At 41.6% G+C, this 19,613-nt stretch overlaps 1 protein-coding gene across 1 annotated transcript in view; it reads left to right on the forward strand.

Annotated features, from left to right (window-relative positions):
• LOC128714575 (potassium voltage-gated channel subfamily KQT member 4-like) overlaps positions 1–12,292 on the forward strand; it is a 90,272-nt gene extending 77,980 nt beyond the window's left edge. Inside the window, exons 19-20 of the mRNA XM_053809448.1 lie at positions 11,478–11,689; positions 12,043–12,292. Of these exons, the coding sequence (XP_053665423.1) occupies positions 11,478–11,689; positions 12,043–12,237 (407 nt within the window). The 3' untranslated portion in view covers positions 12,238–12,292. The remainder of the gene's footprint in view (positions 1–11,477; positions 11,690–12,042) is intronic.
• The last annotated feature ends 7,321 nt before the right edge of the window (positions 12,293–19,613 follow it).

Genomic DNA, 19,613 nt, shown 5'->3' on the forward strand with positions numbered 1-19,613 from the left:
TAAAAATTTTGAAACGGAATTTTTGCATCTGTGAAATCTTGATAAAATTTCGTTTATATTTTCAAGTTATGAGGTCGGTTTTTCGTATATGCTGCTAATGCGTTTTTAATTTAGAAAACAATCAATTATCAAAAAGGAAATAGGATGAACAAAAATGAAACACATTTTGCAACTATTGCTGTCCTAGTTGCTTGAGATTTTCTCTACAAAAAACTCATTTACTTTGTCAAATATTCGACTCTGCGAATTTCTTTATACCGTGTATGTTCGGGACTAACTGTAGCTGTAACTAAACGATCCTTAAAACATATCTGAATTTAAAAGTTCTTCAATATCCATTTAGAATTAATTCTACATAAAAAAACACGTTTACACAGTTGTTCATAAGAATTGTGTGCGAATTGCATAACTTCCGGCGTTATGCTGATAGAACGTTCGTCGCTTTTACTACGCACATGGTATGACAAAACAAAAAAGCCTGAAAGAATGCAATTTTAAAACAATGGTCTTTCTACATCGATACCTGTCTAAATGCGCCATATATCGTTCGTTAAAAAGGAATATTTAATTTACTGATTGGCTATTAAAGAACTCCATTTTTTAAACAACCCTACCATTCCATGGAAGAACGATGTGATCCTTTTCGATATTGATAAATGTGCTCAATAATAAGCCCTGTCCGCTTCATTTCTGGAAGATTCTTTCCCTTTTTTTCAACATGCCCTTGACGGAAACAAACAAAATCCTCTCAATCCGACGTATTCCTATTTTCTCTAGTTGACTTTCCTACCACACGTGAAGCGCCTAACAATGTTGCGCTTGTGATAAATCGTACCGATTTCTTAAGTGGCAACCTTTTTCTCCCCAAAACCTACTGTACCCACTCGCACTATTCCACTATTCCCCTTTCGTTCTAATCAACGTGCCCCCATTTCGTCACTCCGATTCGGATGGTTTTGCTCGGACGAACTTAAAGAAGCAAAAAAAAAAGAACAAACAAACACAAACGAAACAACGACAAAAAATATGCCGACCAATCCAATAACAATAAAACTCCCTTGCATTCCATTTGCAAAACTGGCCTTTTACCTTCCTACTTCGTAGCACCATCGTACGACGATTATAGTTCATCCACATCGCTCTAACAGTGTCGGCGTCGACGGCGGCCACGGTGGCAACCGGAGTGTACAGGACGCGCAGCCTGCAGCCATTGGGGCTGAACTGAGCCGCGAACTCTACCCGCTGGCAAATGAAGCAACGGAATCAGTCGATGGCACACGGCACTCTGCCATTCGCTGTCTCGCTATCCCGGACTATCGCTTACGCGTCATCGAGAAACTATCTGAACAAAGCACATCGAATAAACAGGCGCACAAAGGGCACATCTGCCACAGTATGGGGCGTTGCGATGCACAACACACCGGACGGATTGTTCTCCAAGCGGTCGGGGAAAACATTTGAATAATCGGATAACCTTTGATCCCAACCCAACAACACGAAATGGGGCACAGTGCGTGTGGACAAAGGAGAGATGAAAACAGCCTCCACACCTCAAAGCGGCCACCAATGTGCCACACATCGATAACAGACATCCGTGCGTGACCCCGTGCGTCACTCGGCCGTGTGTGCGATAAGCTTGCAAAAGGTGAACGAGGGGATAAAAATGGAACTCTCCATCGCAGTGGGCGATTACAATTTTCAACCAGCCAAACATTGACAATGGACGTAAACCGGATGGCTGGACCGATGAGCTTTCGCATACCTGTCCCGTTCGATCTGTTTGCATGCGTGGTAATATAATTTCAAATCGATTCTCACGCTGTGGTCGATATGCAGTGGACAGAACAGAACCGAAACCCGATAAGCCGCTATCGAAGATGATGCAGGCAGGAGAAAAACGGGGGAGAAAAAAGCGTATGGAAATGCAACAAAATTTAAATCCCACCCCGCCCAACGGCTTATCAGATGGAGGCGCCCGGTGGCCCAAATAATCATTTAAGCTTCACTAACAAAATGCGTACGCGTCCATGGCTGTGCTGACCCGCTCGAACCATCATCAACAGAACAGTACCGCACCATCATCACCACCAACATCACCTCACCCACCATATCACCCAGATTCATCAGCAAAGCAAAGAGAGTGAGAGAGAGAGAGAACAATAATGATAATACGAAGCAAAAACAAAAAACAAACCAAACAAAAAAAAAACAAGCAAACACAAACATCATCAAAACCATTCGATAGTGAGTCTGTGAAATCTGTTTTCTCGCTCTGTTGTTTTTCCTTTTTTTCTTATTTCTGTTTCCCTGAAAGCCGTTGCTTGCTTTGTTCTTATCTGTCTGCCTGTGTCTGCCTGGATGTTCTCGTTGTCTATCTCGCTCGCTCTCTCTCTTTCTCTCTCCCTCTTTGTCTCTGTCTCCCCTTTCTACAATCACACGCTCTCCCGTTCCGTCTTTCTTACCGATCTATCTCCCGCTGTCTGTATTCATAGTGTCCTTTCAAATTCAATGTGTTGTTCTTGTTTGTATGTTTACACGTTTAGCTTTGCCATCCCTAGTGCCATCGTTTTGGGCCAATCTCACGTCCACCACTGTTCATTGGCAGGTTCACGCACAAGCAAAATGTTTGCTACCACAAACTAGTGTCCCGATAGTCCATTGATAGCGTCGAATCGGTAGCATTCCGAATTGGATTAAAATTGAGCAACAAACACCCTCCGCTGGGTGGGGGTGGGTTTCCGATCCGATTCCATTCGTTTTTTTGTTCTGTTTTGGTTTGGACTTTTTTTTTTTGGTTTGTTTTTTCTTAGTCCTCTGTTCGTTTTCGGACCGGCACTTTTGTTCTAGATCATTTTGTAAATGTGTCGTTTCCCATTTTTGTCGCTTCTTTACTATCCAATTTGAGTTTGAAAACTTCCGGCTAGTTTGCGTTGGTTTTTTTTTTCTTTTATTCTGTCGTTTTCTCTCTTTCGCCTTTAATCGGATATTGGTTTCGGTGCAACGTATCGACCACCGGACCCTATCCTTGAGTGTTTATCTTTGTATCTGATCATGAGGACCCCTGGACTACCTTTTTTTTTTGGTTTTATTTTCGAATGCGGATGATTTTCGTGCTATGCAAAATTGAAAAACTAATCGAAGGGTTTTTTGTTCGCTCTGCTCGGATTGGTATCTAAAATTAGACTACCTGCCTGGAGGCTAACAGACAGAAGCAGGATCGTAATGAAGGGTTTCTAGTGAGAGGATCCGTAATGACTGTATTTTTGTACGGTAATAGTTACCTACGCTGTACAGTAATTAACTCGTTAGTAATTCTTATTTTTTTTAACAAACTTTCACTCTCTCTCTCTCTCTACATTCATTTGTTGTGATCAGTTCATTGCTAATCGTAATTTCCCTCTTATGCGAGTGACACATACTGATGCAAACAATCAACCAAGAGAGTACAAAGAGAATGCAAAAACTAAAGTGTTTACTGTCATTACAGATGGAGTCTTAATTATCTATAAGGAATTTGAGTGGTACATTGTTTACTAATTACTTTGAATATCATTTCCTTGAAGATCATTCCGTTAAAAAGGGAGAGATAAATACATCTTCAAAGTTCAATAAGCTTGAAGTACTTGAAAGAAGATACTGTAAACGAGAAATAGGTTGCTTTAAATGTTCTAAAAACTATCAATGACAGATATTTGTGTACATTGATTGCTTTTTATTTATAAAATGTTTTAAAATAAACCACAAATGATCGTGGAAAATGCAGATGTCAACATCATTGACTCAATGAACGTCAACCTATTTTCAAATGAATTCCGACATGAGAGTAATTTAGTAATAAGCATGTTCTACTACAATTAATTTCTTGACAAAATGGTTAAGATAACTGATAACTTTTTCAACGCGTGAACTGATATAAACTTTTCATGCTAAAGTTTAATGACAACTTTAAGCTTCTATAAAGCCTCTTACTGTTAATAATATAGTCACCACGGTCATCTTCATATGCCTATTCATAAATATTATGAATGATACATTCCAACAGCTAGTGAAAGGTTAGCAGAGCATTATTTGACACTTGACAAATATTCAACCATTTCTACACATAAATTCCACTAAGTCATGCCAGAAATAGATACGTAACAATTGTTCGAAATCCAATTATCCATACACCTGTTTTCCAGCGACCGAGAGGCTATTATCTTTACAAAAAAAAGATAACTTTTTCCAGCAATTTTCACACGTTAAACTTTCCCTCTCTATACCGTACCCGTAGCCCCGGGGTAGATGTGCGCCACCCGTCTGCCCGGTCGGTAAACAGAAGCTTCCTCACACATAACGTCCCCAAAAATGGAGACTTAATCCTTTCCAATCTCTAAACTCACACCGCACAAAAAAAAAACACACACATGCACACAAACGGTAGTGTGAAAAAGACAGACAGATAAGCTGAAACGGCCCTGTAACGGTATGAGGTTTTTGGGTCGACCTGTACAATCATATCATGCCTCGGTACTGCTCCCGGCTGATGGCGAGGGTTTTTCCATTCCATTTCACATTCCAATACATTTCACCTTCCACTTTCGGATGTGTGTATGTATGTGTGTTTTACTCTCCATTTGCTGCGGATCACGGTGTGTGATCGTGCCACGGTTGTGGAAGCATGCACCACGTGCAAGCATTACGATAAGTGTGTAAGAAATGGAAAAAGCATTACCGGCGGGCAAATGCTAACGGGTGCTGCATGGCTCATGCATGCCAAATCATCACAAAGTGCGATGAAAATATTCCACCAAATACTAAAAGGCAGACAGCAGTAACGCAGCAGTAAGTGGTGTACACAAAACTGATGAACACGAAAATGGTTGTCTGCTCGAGGGTCGAGTTACCTTTTGCCCAAGAATAATAAACAAAAAAAAAAGCGAAGAACTGTTTGTTTTTTTTTGGGCCAATAGCCCCAATACGGATTGATTACGAGCTGTTCTGTAATATCGCATTGAAGGTGCAAAGGAATAATGCGCTGCTCTTTGCGCCATCGATACTTTTGCTGGTAATGCTGCAAGTACACACCGAAAGGATCCCCTTAAAAGAACCTTTCGAAAGCGATTATCGTATCGGGTAGCAAAAAAGAATAAGGTAAAGCTTTTTTGACTTTGATGCAAAGCTTCAATTTCAATCAAAACAATTGCACTACAAGAAAGCATCCTTCCACGAATGTTTTGTTTTTCGAGCAGGGTTCAAGCATTTTTTGGTTGGGTTTGCCGGATCATATTTACAAAGTAATAAAAACAATGGAAGGAAGGAAAATGGTGGTGGGACTAACACGTTTAACAACATCGCCAGCCTAAATTTCACTCAGCTCAATGCGTCTTCAGTGCAACAACACCGTGCGCATGCCATGTTCCGACGGGATGGGATCCCTTTTTAGCTGCAGTGAGATATTGACCCAAGGGCCGGAACGTGTGTTTGATTTGTAGCAAACGTTCGTCTCCATTCTTCCCCGCGCGGACACAGTGTGTGTTTGCCAACATCGGTGCAACATTGAAACACCACGCGTACGGCAGCTCACACCGTACGCCGGTGACTGACGATTGACTTTTAAATTGAATGTAACGGATGCAGTGGTGCTGCATGTGTACCGTTTCGCAGGCACATCGGCAACGTGTACGTACATATCTTCCCCTGTCCGGTTCGCTTATGCTTTGATTTGCTTTGCAATAACATGTAAGCGAACCATCGTATCCGATATCCGGACGCTGATGATTGGATCGTCGCTCCAATCAAACCCATTGCTAGGCGGTAGCTACGCTACACACCTGACGCTTGAACTACGACTCTGGCCGACTCTAGCACACCCGCACGCACACAATTCAATCGAAAAACGATGTCTGATAAACGAAGCAAAACAAGCCACCGCCGAGCAGACGAAGGACGTGTTATTAAACCTTCCAGTTCAATTTGCTGAATGCATTACTGGAAGGATGTTCGGTCCCTCGGGAACACACCCACACTCCCACGTGGAAGGGTAAACGATCGTGCAGCCGCCCTTTCGAGGACGAACGATAAGAAAAATTTCATTTCGTTACGGCCCGCCCGGACAGGTGGCTTTGAGGGGGGTGATTTTATCGCCCCACATCGCCGGATACGCCAAGAGTGTCATGTGCGTTTGTCGGTGGAAATAGATTGTAGCTTTCATCAATAGTGCCTTTTAGCGACTCCGGTCGAAAATGGACCTGGGAAGGAAAGGTACGAAACGAACCAACGCTTCAACACGGCACCGTAGCTATGTCACCGAACATCAGCTTAAGTACTACTTACATTCTGAAGCTTTCTCAACCGCTTCCTTTTTCATGACAAGACGCACAAGGCTACATTTGTTCCCGCTGGCAGTAACGTTTGATTGGACGTTATTGCGTTACGCTTCTTCCCCTGGAACAACCCTTCCTCGCGTTACACAAACCCTGGGGCCAACTCGAAAGGCGTGTCACCGTTTGGTTACCACATCCCACGGGAACTCTTGGACTCGGCGTTTTGCTAAGCGTGCGGTTTCGTGGCGGATCGCTTTGGCAGCGCTGCGGTTGTCCGGGTTTTTTGATCGTTCCAAAGAGGATTATTGGATTCGACGCAAGCAGATGTTCCGCAAAGCCTTACCTTATGGTTTTATGCGAATGTCCGGTAAGTTGCAAAATAAACATTCCCGTGGCTTACGTGCCCTCCCAGACACCGGCCGTCCGGGATGGGGATGAAATGTTTCCCCATTTCCTCAATTTCCTACCATCCGATCTACACAAACAATCATAAAGCAGGGATCAGCTGTGGCTCCGACCGTACCATATCTCACGGTTCGATAATAATTTGATCGTGTTTATCGTGTTCCCCGTTTTCGTCGCTCCAATCACGGAACTACCATCCACCGCATGTATGCATATTAACACACTTCGCATTCCTCGTAATTCTGTGTAACGTCGACCCTAAAAGGCGACCCCCTGTCATCAGCTTCCCAACATCCCGGAGCCTACACAGAAGGTACATAATTTCCAACTCAAGAACCGGAAGTCGACAGTCGATAAAATCTAGAAAAGCGTACCACCCACCAACCAAACCTAGCCAGAGGTATTCCTCGCTGGCAGAAAGATGAAGACGATCCGGCACATCCTGCAAATGCTTATGCTCTGCCACCATTTCAACCTTTTCTGGTGAGCGGGGTGAATTCACCCGGTGGCCCATTGGCGTGTAGTTTTGCCTAGCATGATGCAAAAGGTCGGTGAAAAAGCAGAAAACCCCAACCCGGTTGCGGTTGGAAGCTTTGTGGTGGAATGCGAGCGAGTTTGGTATCAGCATCATTAGAGTACATGCTCTACCGGAAGAAGGATAACAACCCAGAACATTGTTGTTTCTTGCCGTTGAAACTTCGTTTCGTATGCGTTGCCGTAGGATGTGTTGCTGCCAGCTGGTTTTGTACGGGCAGCCATCCCTCACCCCCCCCTCCCCCCCCCTTCTAAACGGTCTCGGATCTTCGTGCATGATTGGCTTGGTACGTTAACGGTAGCATGGCGTCAGTCTCGAGCTGCATCTCCGTACAGTTGGGCACCGTAAAACGGACACGATAGCTATCTGGCAAACCAAACAAGCGGGTAATTATTTTTAAGGTTGTGAAGCATTTTGCGAACAAATCGAGCAGTTTGTAGCTTATGTACGCAAAAAAATGATGGTAAAGGATGTGTTAAAAGTATCCCTAAATCACCAATTTATACTCGGCGACGTGTTTTTGTTGTGGTACAGATTGTAAGGCGTGCCTAACGGAACTACAGTAAGTTCAACGAGACTGTAAACTTGTGGATCACCCATCAAAAATTCAACATGACCGTTCAGAACGTATGCCTTCTTCTAAAGCAGTAATGTTTGGATGTTTGCATAACTTTAGGCGTAAACGATTACATTGGAAGCATACGTCAAATCAATCAGTTTTTCAATTATTATTACATCACCAAGTTAGCTTATTTTAAACACGTAAAAAGACGATACTTGTATCTTACTATTCTCGACCTATCCGGCCTGAGAAGCATCTTGAGTGCCCAAGCCTACAAGTATGCAATTTGTTTTAAAGCATCATATACCAATTAAGTTTCTACGACTTCGTTGAGTCATTGAGTCAACTCGAGCATGATTTTAACTAGAAACCCGTCTCTTAAAACTCAACCTTCAATCAAAATTGACCCTAAAACACGCCAGTGCATACCTTCAGGCGTTTTGCATCCAACGCATAGCGTAACATATTTTTAACGGCCAATACGCCAATTGGCCAATACGGCATCGAATTGTGCGGTAACTTCAACAAGAAAAAATGCGCAACAGATTCCAGTTGGGTCGTATTGCAACTAAAGCACGATCTACAATAAACTAACTAAACAAACCAATCGTTGTAAAAAAAACCGCTCCACCCTTCACAGACGGCCGCCGTGTTCTATTTTATTGTTCCCTCAACATCTCCCCCCTAGTGCCATTAAGCGGAATGGTAAAACAAATAATCTTCTCCCGACCCCAAATTTTCCCCCACCGGAGAGTAGCGAATAGAACTCTATTAAACATTTACAAACCGCTTACTGAAGCACGCCCGAAAACTCCGGCTGCCGGTTGGATTGGGAACCGCCAAACATAACCAAACTGCATGTAAATCCAACGCCCGCGTGTTCCCGCTAATACTGCTAACGATAATGTTTCCCACTAATGTCAAACAAAGTTTCAAGCCGGTACGGGTTTTTCGAAACTTGCGCACGGTTTCGGGTGTAGACGAACCATTAGTTTAGCGCCGTGCAACGGCCCCGGCAACTGCAGCGCCACGGTCTGTAGGATGGCAGATACGGCGTATGCTGGCAGCAGCCCGATCTAGTAAAGACTAATTAATTAGCTCTCGTCTCACAAGTGTAACGATAAACGCGTACATACGCTCGGCTTGCTGCGATCTTGCCGCGATCGTTACGCTGACGACGTACACAATGGAGTGACGTCACATACGGTGAAGCGGAGGGTCTTGTCTTGAACAAAACTGAAGCAACGCAAAGCTGCGCCGGGAAATTGCGGAAATTGTTGGAATTTTAAGATGGAGAAAATGGAGTAGGGATGCATAAAATTTAATGAAGAAACATACTTCCCAAGGATTTTCCCGCTACTGATGCATTCGCCTTCTGGTTCCCTTACATCGGCATGCTCGGAAATCCGCCGAGAGTATGAGAATGATAGGATAAATGGCCTTTCCAGTCGCTCCGTGCACGACACAAGAACGTTGAAGATGGATTTTTCGGTTGTACGGATACACACGCTACACGTTGCGGCGTTGTTTTCTTTTTTCCACTGCCTCACAAGAATGGCACCGCGAAAAAGGCATCCGCCATTACAACCGACACCCTCGATTGAAATGTGTTCATAAATCTTGTAGAAGAAATAAAAGGTAGACGCTTGATTTTATACCCTTTTATTTCCACGCGGAAGATCGCCAACTTCTCCAATCACTCAAACTTAAATCGCACTGCGAGTTGGAAGTGCGTTTTTTTCCCTCCCGCCGGGTTGTGTTTTTACCCTATAATCGTCAATATTAATTATTATCGATGGCCATTCCGGCGGTGGTGTGATACGCGTGCAGAAACAGAAGCGTGCTGACGAAGGTCATTACGGCAATCGACAGCCGAAAAACGAGCTTAACGATATCATTCACGCGCTCGCGTTCAGACGATTATCGAAGGGTTTTTAATGGATAACAAACAAACAAAAAACAACAACCGCTCGTCTGCCAGCTCGTTGCTTGTGTGGTGAAGTGAGGTTAGAATTTTTTTTTTGTTCCGATGCTCATCTTACCCCTTTTTTGCACAGAGTTCACAATTTATGTTACTGTGTTGTTTGGTTTCGGCGTTGGCTCCCTCGCCGAGTGGAGGCGGCGATAAAGAAGCATTCGTCAAGGGGTTGGATTGAGAGCTTCAAGCTGTGATCGTTGTTCGTTGTTTTTTATGTCTCTTTATTTCCTCCCCCTAAAAACGCCCATTTTGGTGCTGTGGTGCATGTACGTGTTAAACGGTGTTTTTGTTTTGTTTGGAAAGTGTTTTATGTTTCCTTTTTTTCTTCGTCTTGCGTTAATGTTTTTTTTTTTGTTCCCCGAGTAGTAATAAAACCCCAGTAATGGCGAGAGTGTATGTTTATGTATGTGTTTTTTTTTTTTAGGATTTAGTTAGTTTGGGGGTTATTGGTCCATTCGAACACTCGAACCTATTCCTTGCGAAACATGTTTATTATAACCGATCGCTTTGGGGTAGACATTTTGCCGGAAAAGCCGGAAATGATATATAATGTGCACCCTGCTGTCACGTTTAACTGACAGCGGCAACCACTTCACTAGGCGAAGCTTTAACGCATTATGGCTCCACACGAGTGGAAGATATAAATTTAAGCTAAACACGTTTGTGCGAACCGGAATGTGAACCACTTACACTTTGCTGTTCCCATTTGACGCACAGTTTCACCCGCCACGAGTGGCACTTGACAACGAAAAAAGCACAATCCTCCCTCTTTTTTCTCACACTGCCAAAGCTCACCCGGCATTTCACGGCCTACTTAACATCTGTGTACACGTGGAAAGTTGTTGCGCGTGTGCGTGTGTGTTTGATTGTTTTATGAATGTTTTACCATTTTAACGTGATCCCAATGTTATCACTGGCAAACCAATACCACCAACCAACCTTACTAATCACTTCCATTTGTCCAACTGTGTGTGTGTGTGAATGTGTGTCGAATCGATGTGTGTGATACCGTGTGTGAGTGTGTTGTTTGTATCCGAAGCCTTACCTGCTTACCAAGCGCAATTCATTTGCTGGCCCCAACCACACATGCACACCGTGATTGTACCACCATTTTGATTTCCTGTTCTTTCCCCTTGTTTTGTTTTCTACTGTTGGACGTATTGTAATTGTATTGTTTGAGGTATTGTGTTTTTTTTTTTCATATCGATTAAGCTGTGTAACGCATCGAAGAAATACACTGTAAAACATGCACAAATACACACGCAAACACAGTCATAGGGAGTTTTATTCCGTTGTTTTGGGGTACATTCTTCCGAAACACGGAAAAGCATCCCGCCGCAACTCCTCCCTCTTTCGGTCAACAACGATCTCCCGTTGATTGTGTTCGTTTTGCGATGGCACCGTCGATGTTGCTGTGCTGAATGTTGTGTTTTGGAAGTTCACTGTACATTAATGTTTCTTGTGTGTTTTATTTCATTCGGTGTTTTTTTTTTGTTAATCCCACCACCCCGTCACACCGGTGTTGTTGTTTTTTTGTAACTTTTTGTTTTCGTTTTCGGTTAGTTACTTTCTTTACCCGATTTATCCCTTGCAACGCATTCTATTGTGTGTGTTTTGTGTCTCTCTCTCTCTCTTTCTCGTTCTTTGTTTCATTCTCCCCCATTGTCTTTACGTACCGTACCGTGCGCCCAGTTATCATGATGGACGAGGAGGACGATGAGGAGGACGAGGAAGAGGACATCGAAGAGGAGGATCTCGATATTGGTGCGGAGATTGATCCCGATTCCCCTCCGTGGGACGTGTACGGTGACATGGACGTGGAGGATCAGGACGATACGACGGAAAATACGGCACTGTTGCGAACTGCCGCCAAGACGGAAATCATCGTCACGCCTATCAGCCCGGTAAGTTGGGGTTCCGATCAAGGGATGGGAATGGTTTCATTACCCAAAGCTGACCTGTCGGAATATGCTGCTTTTGGCAACATCCACCAGGCGTCTCCATCGTAAATTTCAATTTCAATACTTACAACGTTGCACGGCAAGGATCAGTTGTGATCAGCGATAAAAAGTGTTTAAAAATGTATCTGAACTGTTGCAGACATTTTAAAACTATTTTTGTGTTTGAAGGGTTTTTTTATAATTATTAAACATTGTTTGAAAAAAAAATCTATCAGTGAAATGTAATAATTCTTTTATAAAAAAGTCCTACAATAACTCTAACACATTTGCACAATTTCCCTCCCATCGTCCAATAGGTCAGCTCAGCGTTCGAGCTAAATCGAATGGACAGTGAAGAGTACCGGCGGTCGAAACAGGTTGCGGCCAACAACAATGAAGGCGAACAACTTCAACAGCAACAGCAGCAACCGATGCTGGCCATTACCGGCCCAAGCGGCGCGATGGATTCGCTCAAGCCCGAGAGAGCGAGCAACGGTTCGGACGATACATGAGAATGGCTGAAACCATCCCCAGTGGCCAGTCATGGCTGCACCTCCACGCAGCACCATCCCTTCCGGATCCAACACCACGCACCCTTCACGCCCATCGCTTACCGTGCAATTCGTCCGCTCCAGCACTCATCGCTTCCCTCGCTCGTTATCGGCCTATCTTCCCTGCTTACGGTTCTGCTCGAAGCAGCAGCACCATTCTGCTCGGCCGCCACGCATCGTGCGAGATCTCCACGCGACCACGAACCAACGTGCACAGTCTCCCGGGACCACGGCACTCCGTGGCAGACGGGCACGGGCTAATCGGCCGGTTCGCACCAAAGCAACCGTGGCGCTAGTACGCAACACAAAACCACTTCCTAGAGACCTGATTTCATTCGCCTCCAAATGTCCTTCCTAGAAGACGGTCCTGTTGTCTGTTACAGTCTACTGTTGAATAGTCGTAGCCTCTAGCCGCAATCTTACAACACGAAATTTCGCAAACACGATGTAGGCGCATTTCGGGGTGGAAAGCGAAATGGATAAGATGTTAATTTCCCTGTTGATTAAAGCCTTCTCGCCCCATAGGGACGCTCATACTCATTACGCCGGTAAAGAAAAACCAAACTATCCATCATAATCGCTCTCTAGATCGCAGCGGGCAGATCACCCTGCCGTTTCGATCCCGTTGTATTCCCCAACTCATCGATATGGTGCTACCATTACAGTACACGAACGTTGCTTAGTTTTACTAGTTACGCACACCCACACACACTCTCTATTTTATGGTCTGTTATTTCTTGTGCCACTTCGAATTTTCCCTGGGCCGTACGATGGGCGGTGGGTTTTGTAGCATAAAGCCAGACACAAAGGAAATCCATTCGAAAAGCAGCATTAAGTGCACACGATATTTAAAAAAATTAAACGAAATGATAATTAACGATCAACGATCGGCTTTTGCTTGTGTAATGTTCGCGTTGCAGTCAAAGGTGAATTGCAACGCACTCGATCGCCATTGCATCGTGGGAGGAGGAAAGAAGGAAAAAAGAAAACAATTAGCAACCATACCTAATATTGCCAATCTTCTGTGTAAACCTTGGGCGCCATTAATGTTTTGCGTAGTCACGTGGTCATCCTTTCTTCGGGTTTCTTTTTTCGAATCGATGACGGTTTTTCGCTAACTGTCTGTAGATCAACTTAAATATCCTTCGAACCGGTGGAGTGTGCGGCACAAATGGGCCAGCTCGCCCTACCGCGGTTTAGCAAACACATTACGGTTTAGTGAACATGAACAATATTACTGTAGAATACAAAAAAAAACCCATTATTCTCACCGCGCGTTAGTGCGACGGTTAACGTTCGTAGTGTGTTGCAGCGAATGGTGGTTCATTGCTGCAGCTGTTACAGTTTTAACAATGATAGCGCATTTTTTCTATACCCTACTTTAATTCCTCCTAGCGTTCTAGCGAACATGCAGTTTGTTAAGTAGTTCAAGATTCACTAGCGAATAAAATGAAACAACAGCAACGGGAGGCATAGCAGAGGCACCCCGTACCCCGGACCGTGGTTAGGTAGGGCACTAGAGCAAAAGCATATAGACATTATAAAATGGCCAAAAACGGATTTCATAGCGATTAAGAGAGGTTGGCAAACGTGCCACCGGAAGAACGATTTCAAATCAAAACCAAAACCGATCAAACTCACCCAAAAACCACGGCATATTGACACTTGACTTCCGTTCCGGAATGTGGTATTGGATATTGGAAACATGAACAAAAGAGAAAAAAACACACACACACACACACAAACATGTCAATTATTAATCTTAGTAATGGGTAAGCGAACAACAACAACGGTATAAAAGAAACACTCGAAGCTCGCACAACACATATAAAATAAAGAAGAAGAAAATGACAACAACCACAAAATGGCATAACGTAGAGCTGTGTGGTTTAAATCACCCAGACAGTAGTAAACGAAATTAAAAAATTAAATATAAAACAAGTATTTTAGTTTTACTATTCGCAACCACCATTCGGACATTCATCATTAGAAAAAAAACACTTGTTATAACGGTGAGATATTGTTCATTTTAGCAAAGACTTAGATAAGATGAGAAACTACATGAAAAAAGACAACAAATTATGAGCGGGAGAAATGAAGGCGAATTCGCAAACCATAACGCAACCTAACCTAATGCTTTAGCGAAGATAAGAACCGAACAGAACCGGAAGGATTAGAGTTGTAAAGTAAGCGATAAACAGAACAACATAACAAAAGTAAGCAGAACAGAACGCACATCACTCCGAACGAGTGAAGACAATAATGTATGAGTAGTGAAGCGTGTTTAGCTTGAAACCGAACACACAAAACAACAACCACTAAGCGAGCGGAACAAAACATCTATTAACCTTGAGCGCGACTCGTAGCGAATGAGTAGAAAAGTTCGATGAATCTCGCCAACCGTGAAAGATGAAGTGAGACGGCGCTGGAGGTGGTCGCAAATATTAGGCGAAAACATAACTCACGCACACTCGCCAGCGGTAGTAGTATGGTATTCATAGTTGTAAAAAAAAAACACACACACACAATAAGTGGTTAATCAAAAGGAAACAAAACACAACAAACAAACAAACAAAATCGCTAAACAAATAGCTGAACCCAAATGCCATCAAAATACACTAGTGATATTACAAAACCCTGGAAGAATGGAAGAATGAAAAACGAACGAACAAGATGTCGTCCTTCACGCGTGCAAAAACGTGTACGGAGCGTGTATCCATTGGCAACCATGGCAACCTTCTGCTCCAATGGAAACGCGTGAATATAGTTGCTAGGACGATAATTGCTAGGTTTAATTAGCACGGTAAGCGTTAGCGGGTAAGATATAGCACATGGATTAAGAACGTTTCATTCGGTTATCGGTTGATGATATTTTTGCAGTCCCCTTTATCAATCATTGTTACGTTATTCTACCGCTCCCAGACGAACTTCTGAATACATATTTTTCATATTGTTTTTCAATAAAAAAGGCAAAAATTGTTACTGTTTGATTATTTTTTTGTACTTTATTTCATTTTGATTTTTATTTACCTAAACTTTTCTGTACTCATCTTTGATATTTGCATAAACATCATTTATCATTTATCTACATTTTTAAATAAATCATCAATCCTTTTTTCAGCTTCAGCTTCTACTTTTGTGTTTTGTTTATGATATTTTATATGTGAAATATTTTATTATGAGTTTAGTGTTTTATATTTATCTTAGCTTTTTTATTTATTATAAGGTATGTTTCTTCGTTTTGTTTATTTTTCTTATTTATTAATTCTACTATTTTTTGTTCATTTTTTATATAATGTTTCTATTTATACTATTTAACTACTCTAAAAACACTTTTAGCTCTATTATTTAGTTGTATTGCTTGGTTTTCACTTTTCATGGTCTTTAATTTTCCTATATATTATACTATTACTTAATGTGTTTATTTGCATTGTCTATTGTTTATTATTCTCGATTTTAAAATGATCATTTCTATTGTTGTTTATTTTTTTTTAAACTGTACCTAGCACCATTATTTTTTTTTATATTTTAGCACTATGACATTGCTTTGTGCTTTCAAAGTTATCTATTTTCTATCTATTTTTTTAATTTGCTAAATTTCTTCCCATTACTTATTCTTCCTTCAAACGATTGATTACGATCATTAGCGATGTAAGACTGTTGATGTAACACTGTACATATGGCGAGCGATACAAAAACTCAACCAAGAGACGGATAAAACGTTGTAAATTTCAGTAAATCAAAAAAGGAAACACAGTTTTAAGGAAACGTTTCATCAAACCTGTACATAGCGTGGTGCCGCAGCCACCTGGCAAGAAAGATACCCGTTACACTCCTAGGGAATCGAATCGAAACTGATGGATAGCATGTTTCATAGACACCGCACAATGCCCCCCGAATGTACAGCAAAAGAGAGATAACAATAGTTTCCAACACCCCCCCCGTATATAAGGCCGTACACATTACCACATAACGTGTAGCTAGCGTAAGTTCGTCAAACCGTATTGTTTAATCACATTAATGTAATCGCTTCACAAAGAGAGAGATAAAGAGATGGAAAGGTACGGTAATATGGTAGTGTTGTTTCTGAGTTAAACAAAAAAGATTCACCCATTCAGCCACTAGTCAGCACTCCCAGTACTTGTTGAGCGCTGCCTAGTGATTGGAAGTAGCTAAATTTTGCTGTTAGCTTGTGAAATTCGTTTACTTAATTTACTGTCAAAGAAACATTTGAGTGGTTTTAGAGAGCGTAAAACAAGGTGTTCCCTGCAACGGATCGTAAAACGATTCACCTTTCTTTAAGAAGCAAAACTAAAGATGTCTGACTATACCGTCCCTTACGTTTCGAAGCAAATAAACAAAACACAACACAACAGGTCTGTTCAGTTGCAAAAGTTCCTACTACCGACTGCCAAATCGCGTGGAAATGCGGTTTCAAGTCAGCTGGGTTTTATCGGGGGTTAAATAGTAATGCAATGTCTGAACATATGCCCTGGCGCATCAGAATGTAAGTTATGTAAGTGTGAGAAGAGGTAACACAACACAAAAAAAACTATCTATATAGCTAAACACAGACGGAGCTGGGGAGAAACAAGAGTTCCGACAGGAACCTATTAATTGTAGTTAAGCCAACATTTACTTACACACATCTTTATTGTTTGAACAAACGTTATTATGTGTGTCCCTTAACATCGACAGACGAATTCAGCTATTCAGTTGTAGTTTTTGTTACAATTTAGTTTCTGAGTTGTATTACCTACTATACTTATAACACAGTACAGTTCGTGAATTGTTTTCCATTTGGGTGGTTTTTATTTGAAACCTTTTGGATGTCCTATTTCAAGGATTGTTTTTCGTTTGTAATTAATTTAGTTTCTTTTGTGTTTTAATTACGCCCCTTTTTATTTTCATTACATTGGGTGTACAATTGAGTTAGCTTATGTTTTTATTTTCCCTTTCAATCTTTTTCAATCTTATTTGAAAAAAAAGGACGATAGTCAAAGTTTTTTTTATCAAAGGATTTGCTATCGGAAACTACAAACTCAAATGATGGATATTGGACAAGAACAAGTTCTCGTCTATTTGGTGAAATTACGAAATTCCAGAGTGATACTCTCGACACACTTGCTTCTAACATTTCTGATGTTATTTGGCTTTCACTTGAATAATATCCATTGCCAAATAGAGGAATGAATTGCTTTGGCTCGTCTCTTATAATGCAAGATGTCCGTAATGCAAGAGATTCTCAGCAAAACGCCCAACTTCTTATCTTCCTGAATTTGCCATTTTATCTGCCAGCCCGTTTAAACCACTCAATACACGTAAATTCTCCAATGCACCCTGTGCCATGATTTTTCTGGATTTCCATTAGGTAATCCCAAAATATAATGATACAATATTATGAGCAAATGCACTACCAATAAGTATGGAAAATGAGATCTTTCATTTCTGTATCGAACACTCTGGTTATGGTTTGAACCTTAGAAACTTACTTGAACACCCAATGCTACTAATGATTTGCTTTGTTACTGTTTACTGAAATCATTTCATATGTATTTATCCATGTTGTTTAACTTATTTATTTTCCTTCAAACACTTTTCCTACTTACACATCCCCTTGTGTTCGGAACAGTCCTTCTTTCAACACTTTGTCTTACTTTCCAAACAATTTGAATATACATGATAACTTTACATAAAAAATAAAGGGATCACAGAAAATGGTACAAGAGCTTTACATGAACTTAAACGTAAGAGATGAAATAAATAACCATAAACGATGATAGTTCCGAGGCGATGTTATTTAAAAAAAACCCAACCTATAGAGCAAAACAAAGCAAAGATGAAATCTAATTCGATAAACAATTAAGGCACAGCTATTAAACTCCACTGCGGAAATGTTATACATGTAGAAGATGCTAAACGGGTTTTTGATTTGGAGAATAGTATTTTGAACCAAACTAGAACAAATGCTTTTAAGACGCGCCGGCGGCAGGTGCAGCTGAAGTGGATAGCGAGCGGAATGGAACATGTTCATCTTTCGGTAGTTAAAGCTGCAATGAGCTGGAAGAGCCCATATCCATTGCCAGCACATTTTAACTTTTTGTCTGTGCGATAGAGTTAAACCATAAAGCAGAATAGAATGCTACACCACGGCGTAGGCGTCGCCAATTAAAGTAGACCGAAAAAAAACGTTAGTGCGAAGCCTTTATTTTCTTTATTTGGTATCGAAATTTCAAATGTGAATGCTGCAAACACTTTTGCAAAGCGATTTAGATGAAAATCAGCAGGTAGTTCGATTACTTTCCGTTTCCTTTCTTGAGTGCGGTTTATTGTTAGTGATAGAGGCAATATCAAGTAAACACTATATAGCGTAAACTCGTACGGTAACGGTAGCAAATTACAACTAGAACCTATTCATTATTGCCAAGGCTAGTAAAATAAGTAAGCTCTAGTACAGACCGTGTAAAGTATAAAAAAAAATCCACAACTTTCTCCATTAGTCGACGAAGTGTACATAACAAATGTAGCTATGAAACTATGCCGAATAAGCAAGCGAACGTAACAAGAGTAAAGAAAACAACTAAATCATAAGTCAAAACTTTCTAATAATCGATAAGAGATGAAGAGCTGAAGGGATGAAGTTATAATCTGCTTCCATTAGCGCATACGCAATTCTTTTTGCCACCTCGCAAGGGGAAGTTTAGGCGCTATACCAATCAGAAGTGCAGTAGAATCGTTCCGGCACGTTTATTCACGTTAGCAACATAATTCAAAAGGAAATATAAAGCGTATAAGTATGCAAATTGTGCAAACAAAAAGCAACACACACACACACAGACATAAATGATAACGAAAGAAGAAAAAAAAACATTTTAAAACATTGCCAATACCGCGATGGGTCGGAAGCGAATGGTGGACGGTTTACTCATATTTAACCAATTGGCGCCTAAACACAACAACTTAACAAACAAATTGCTCTCAGAATGGAACAAAAACCAAACAAAAACACACACAAACAGCTGAGCGGATAAGTGGAGCAGATACTGTAAACTATTCCACGCAAGTGCAGCACCGTAGCGATTATCGAATGTAAACCAATTATATACTTGATATATCACAGCCGAAGCTTGTTCGGGGGTGAAGGATCTGTTTAGTTTAAACATTCGTTTCGTCATTATCAAAATGTGATACATTATTACGATTAGTCGTGCTGATGGGCGTGCAACCGTGCGACAGCAGCGGACGCGAATACAGAAGCTCGCATACTAGGTACCATTACTTAACACTCTAGACAAATGAAACACGAAAAGTCGGGTGGAGAACGCGGGGAGAAGGGG

The sequence above is a fragment of the Anopheles marshallii genome, chromosome 3 (genome assembly GCF_943734725.1).
Source record: "Anopheles marshallii chromosome 3, idAnoMarsDA_429_01, whole genome shotgun sequence".
NCBI lineage: Eukaryota > Metazoa > Arthropoda > Insecta > Diptera > Culicidae > Anopheles > Anopheles marshallii.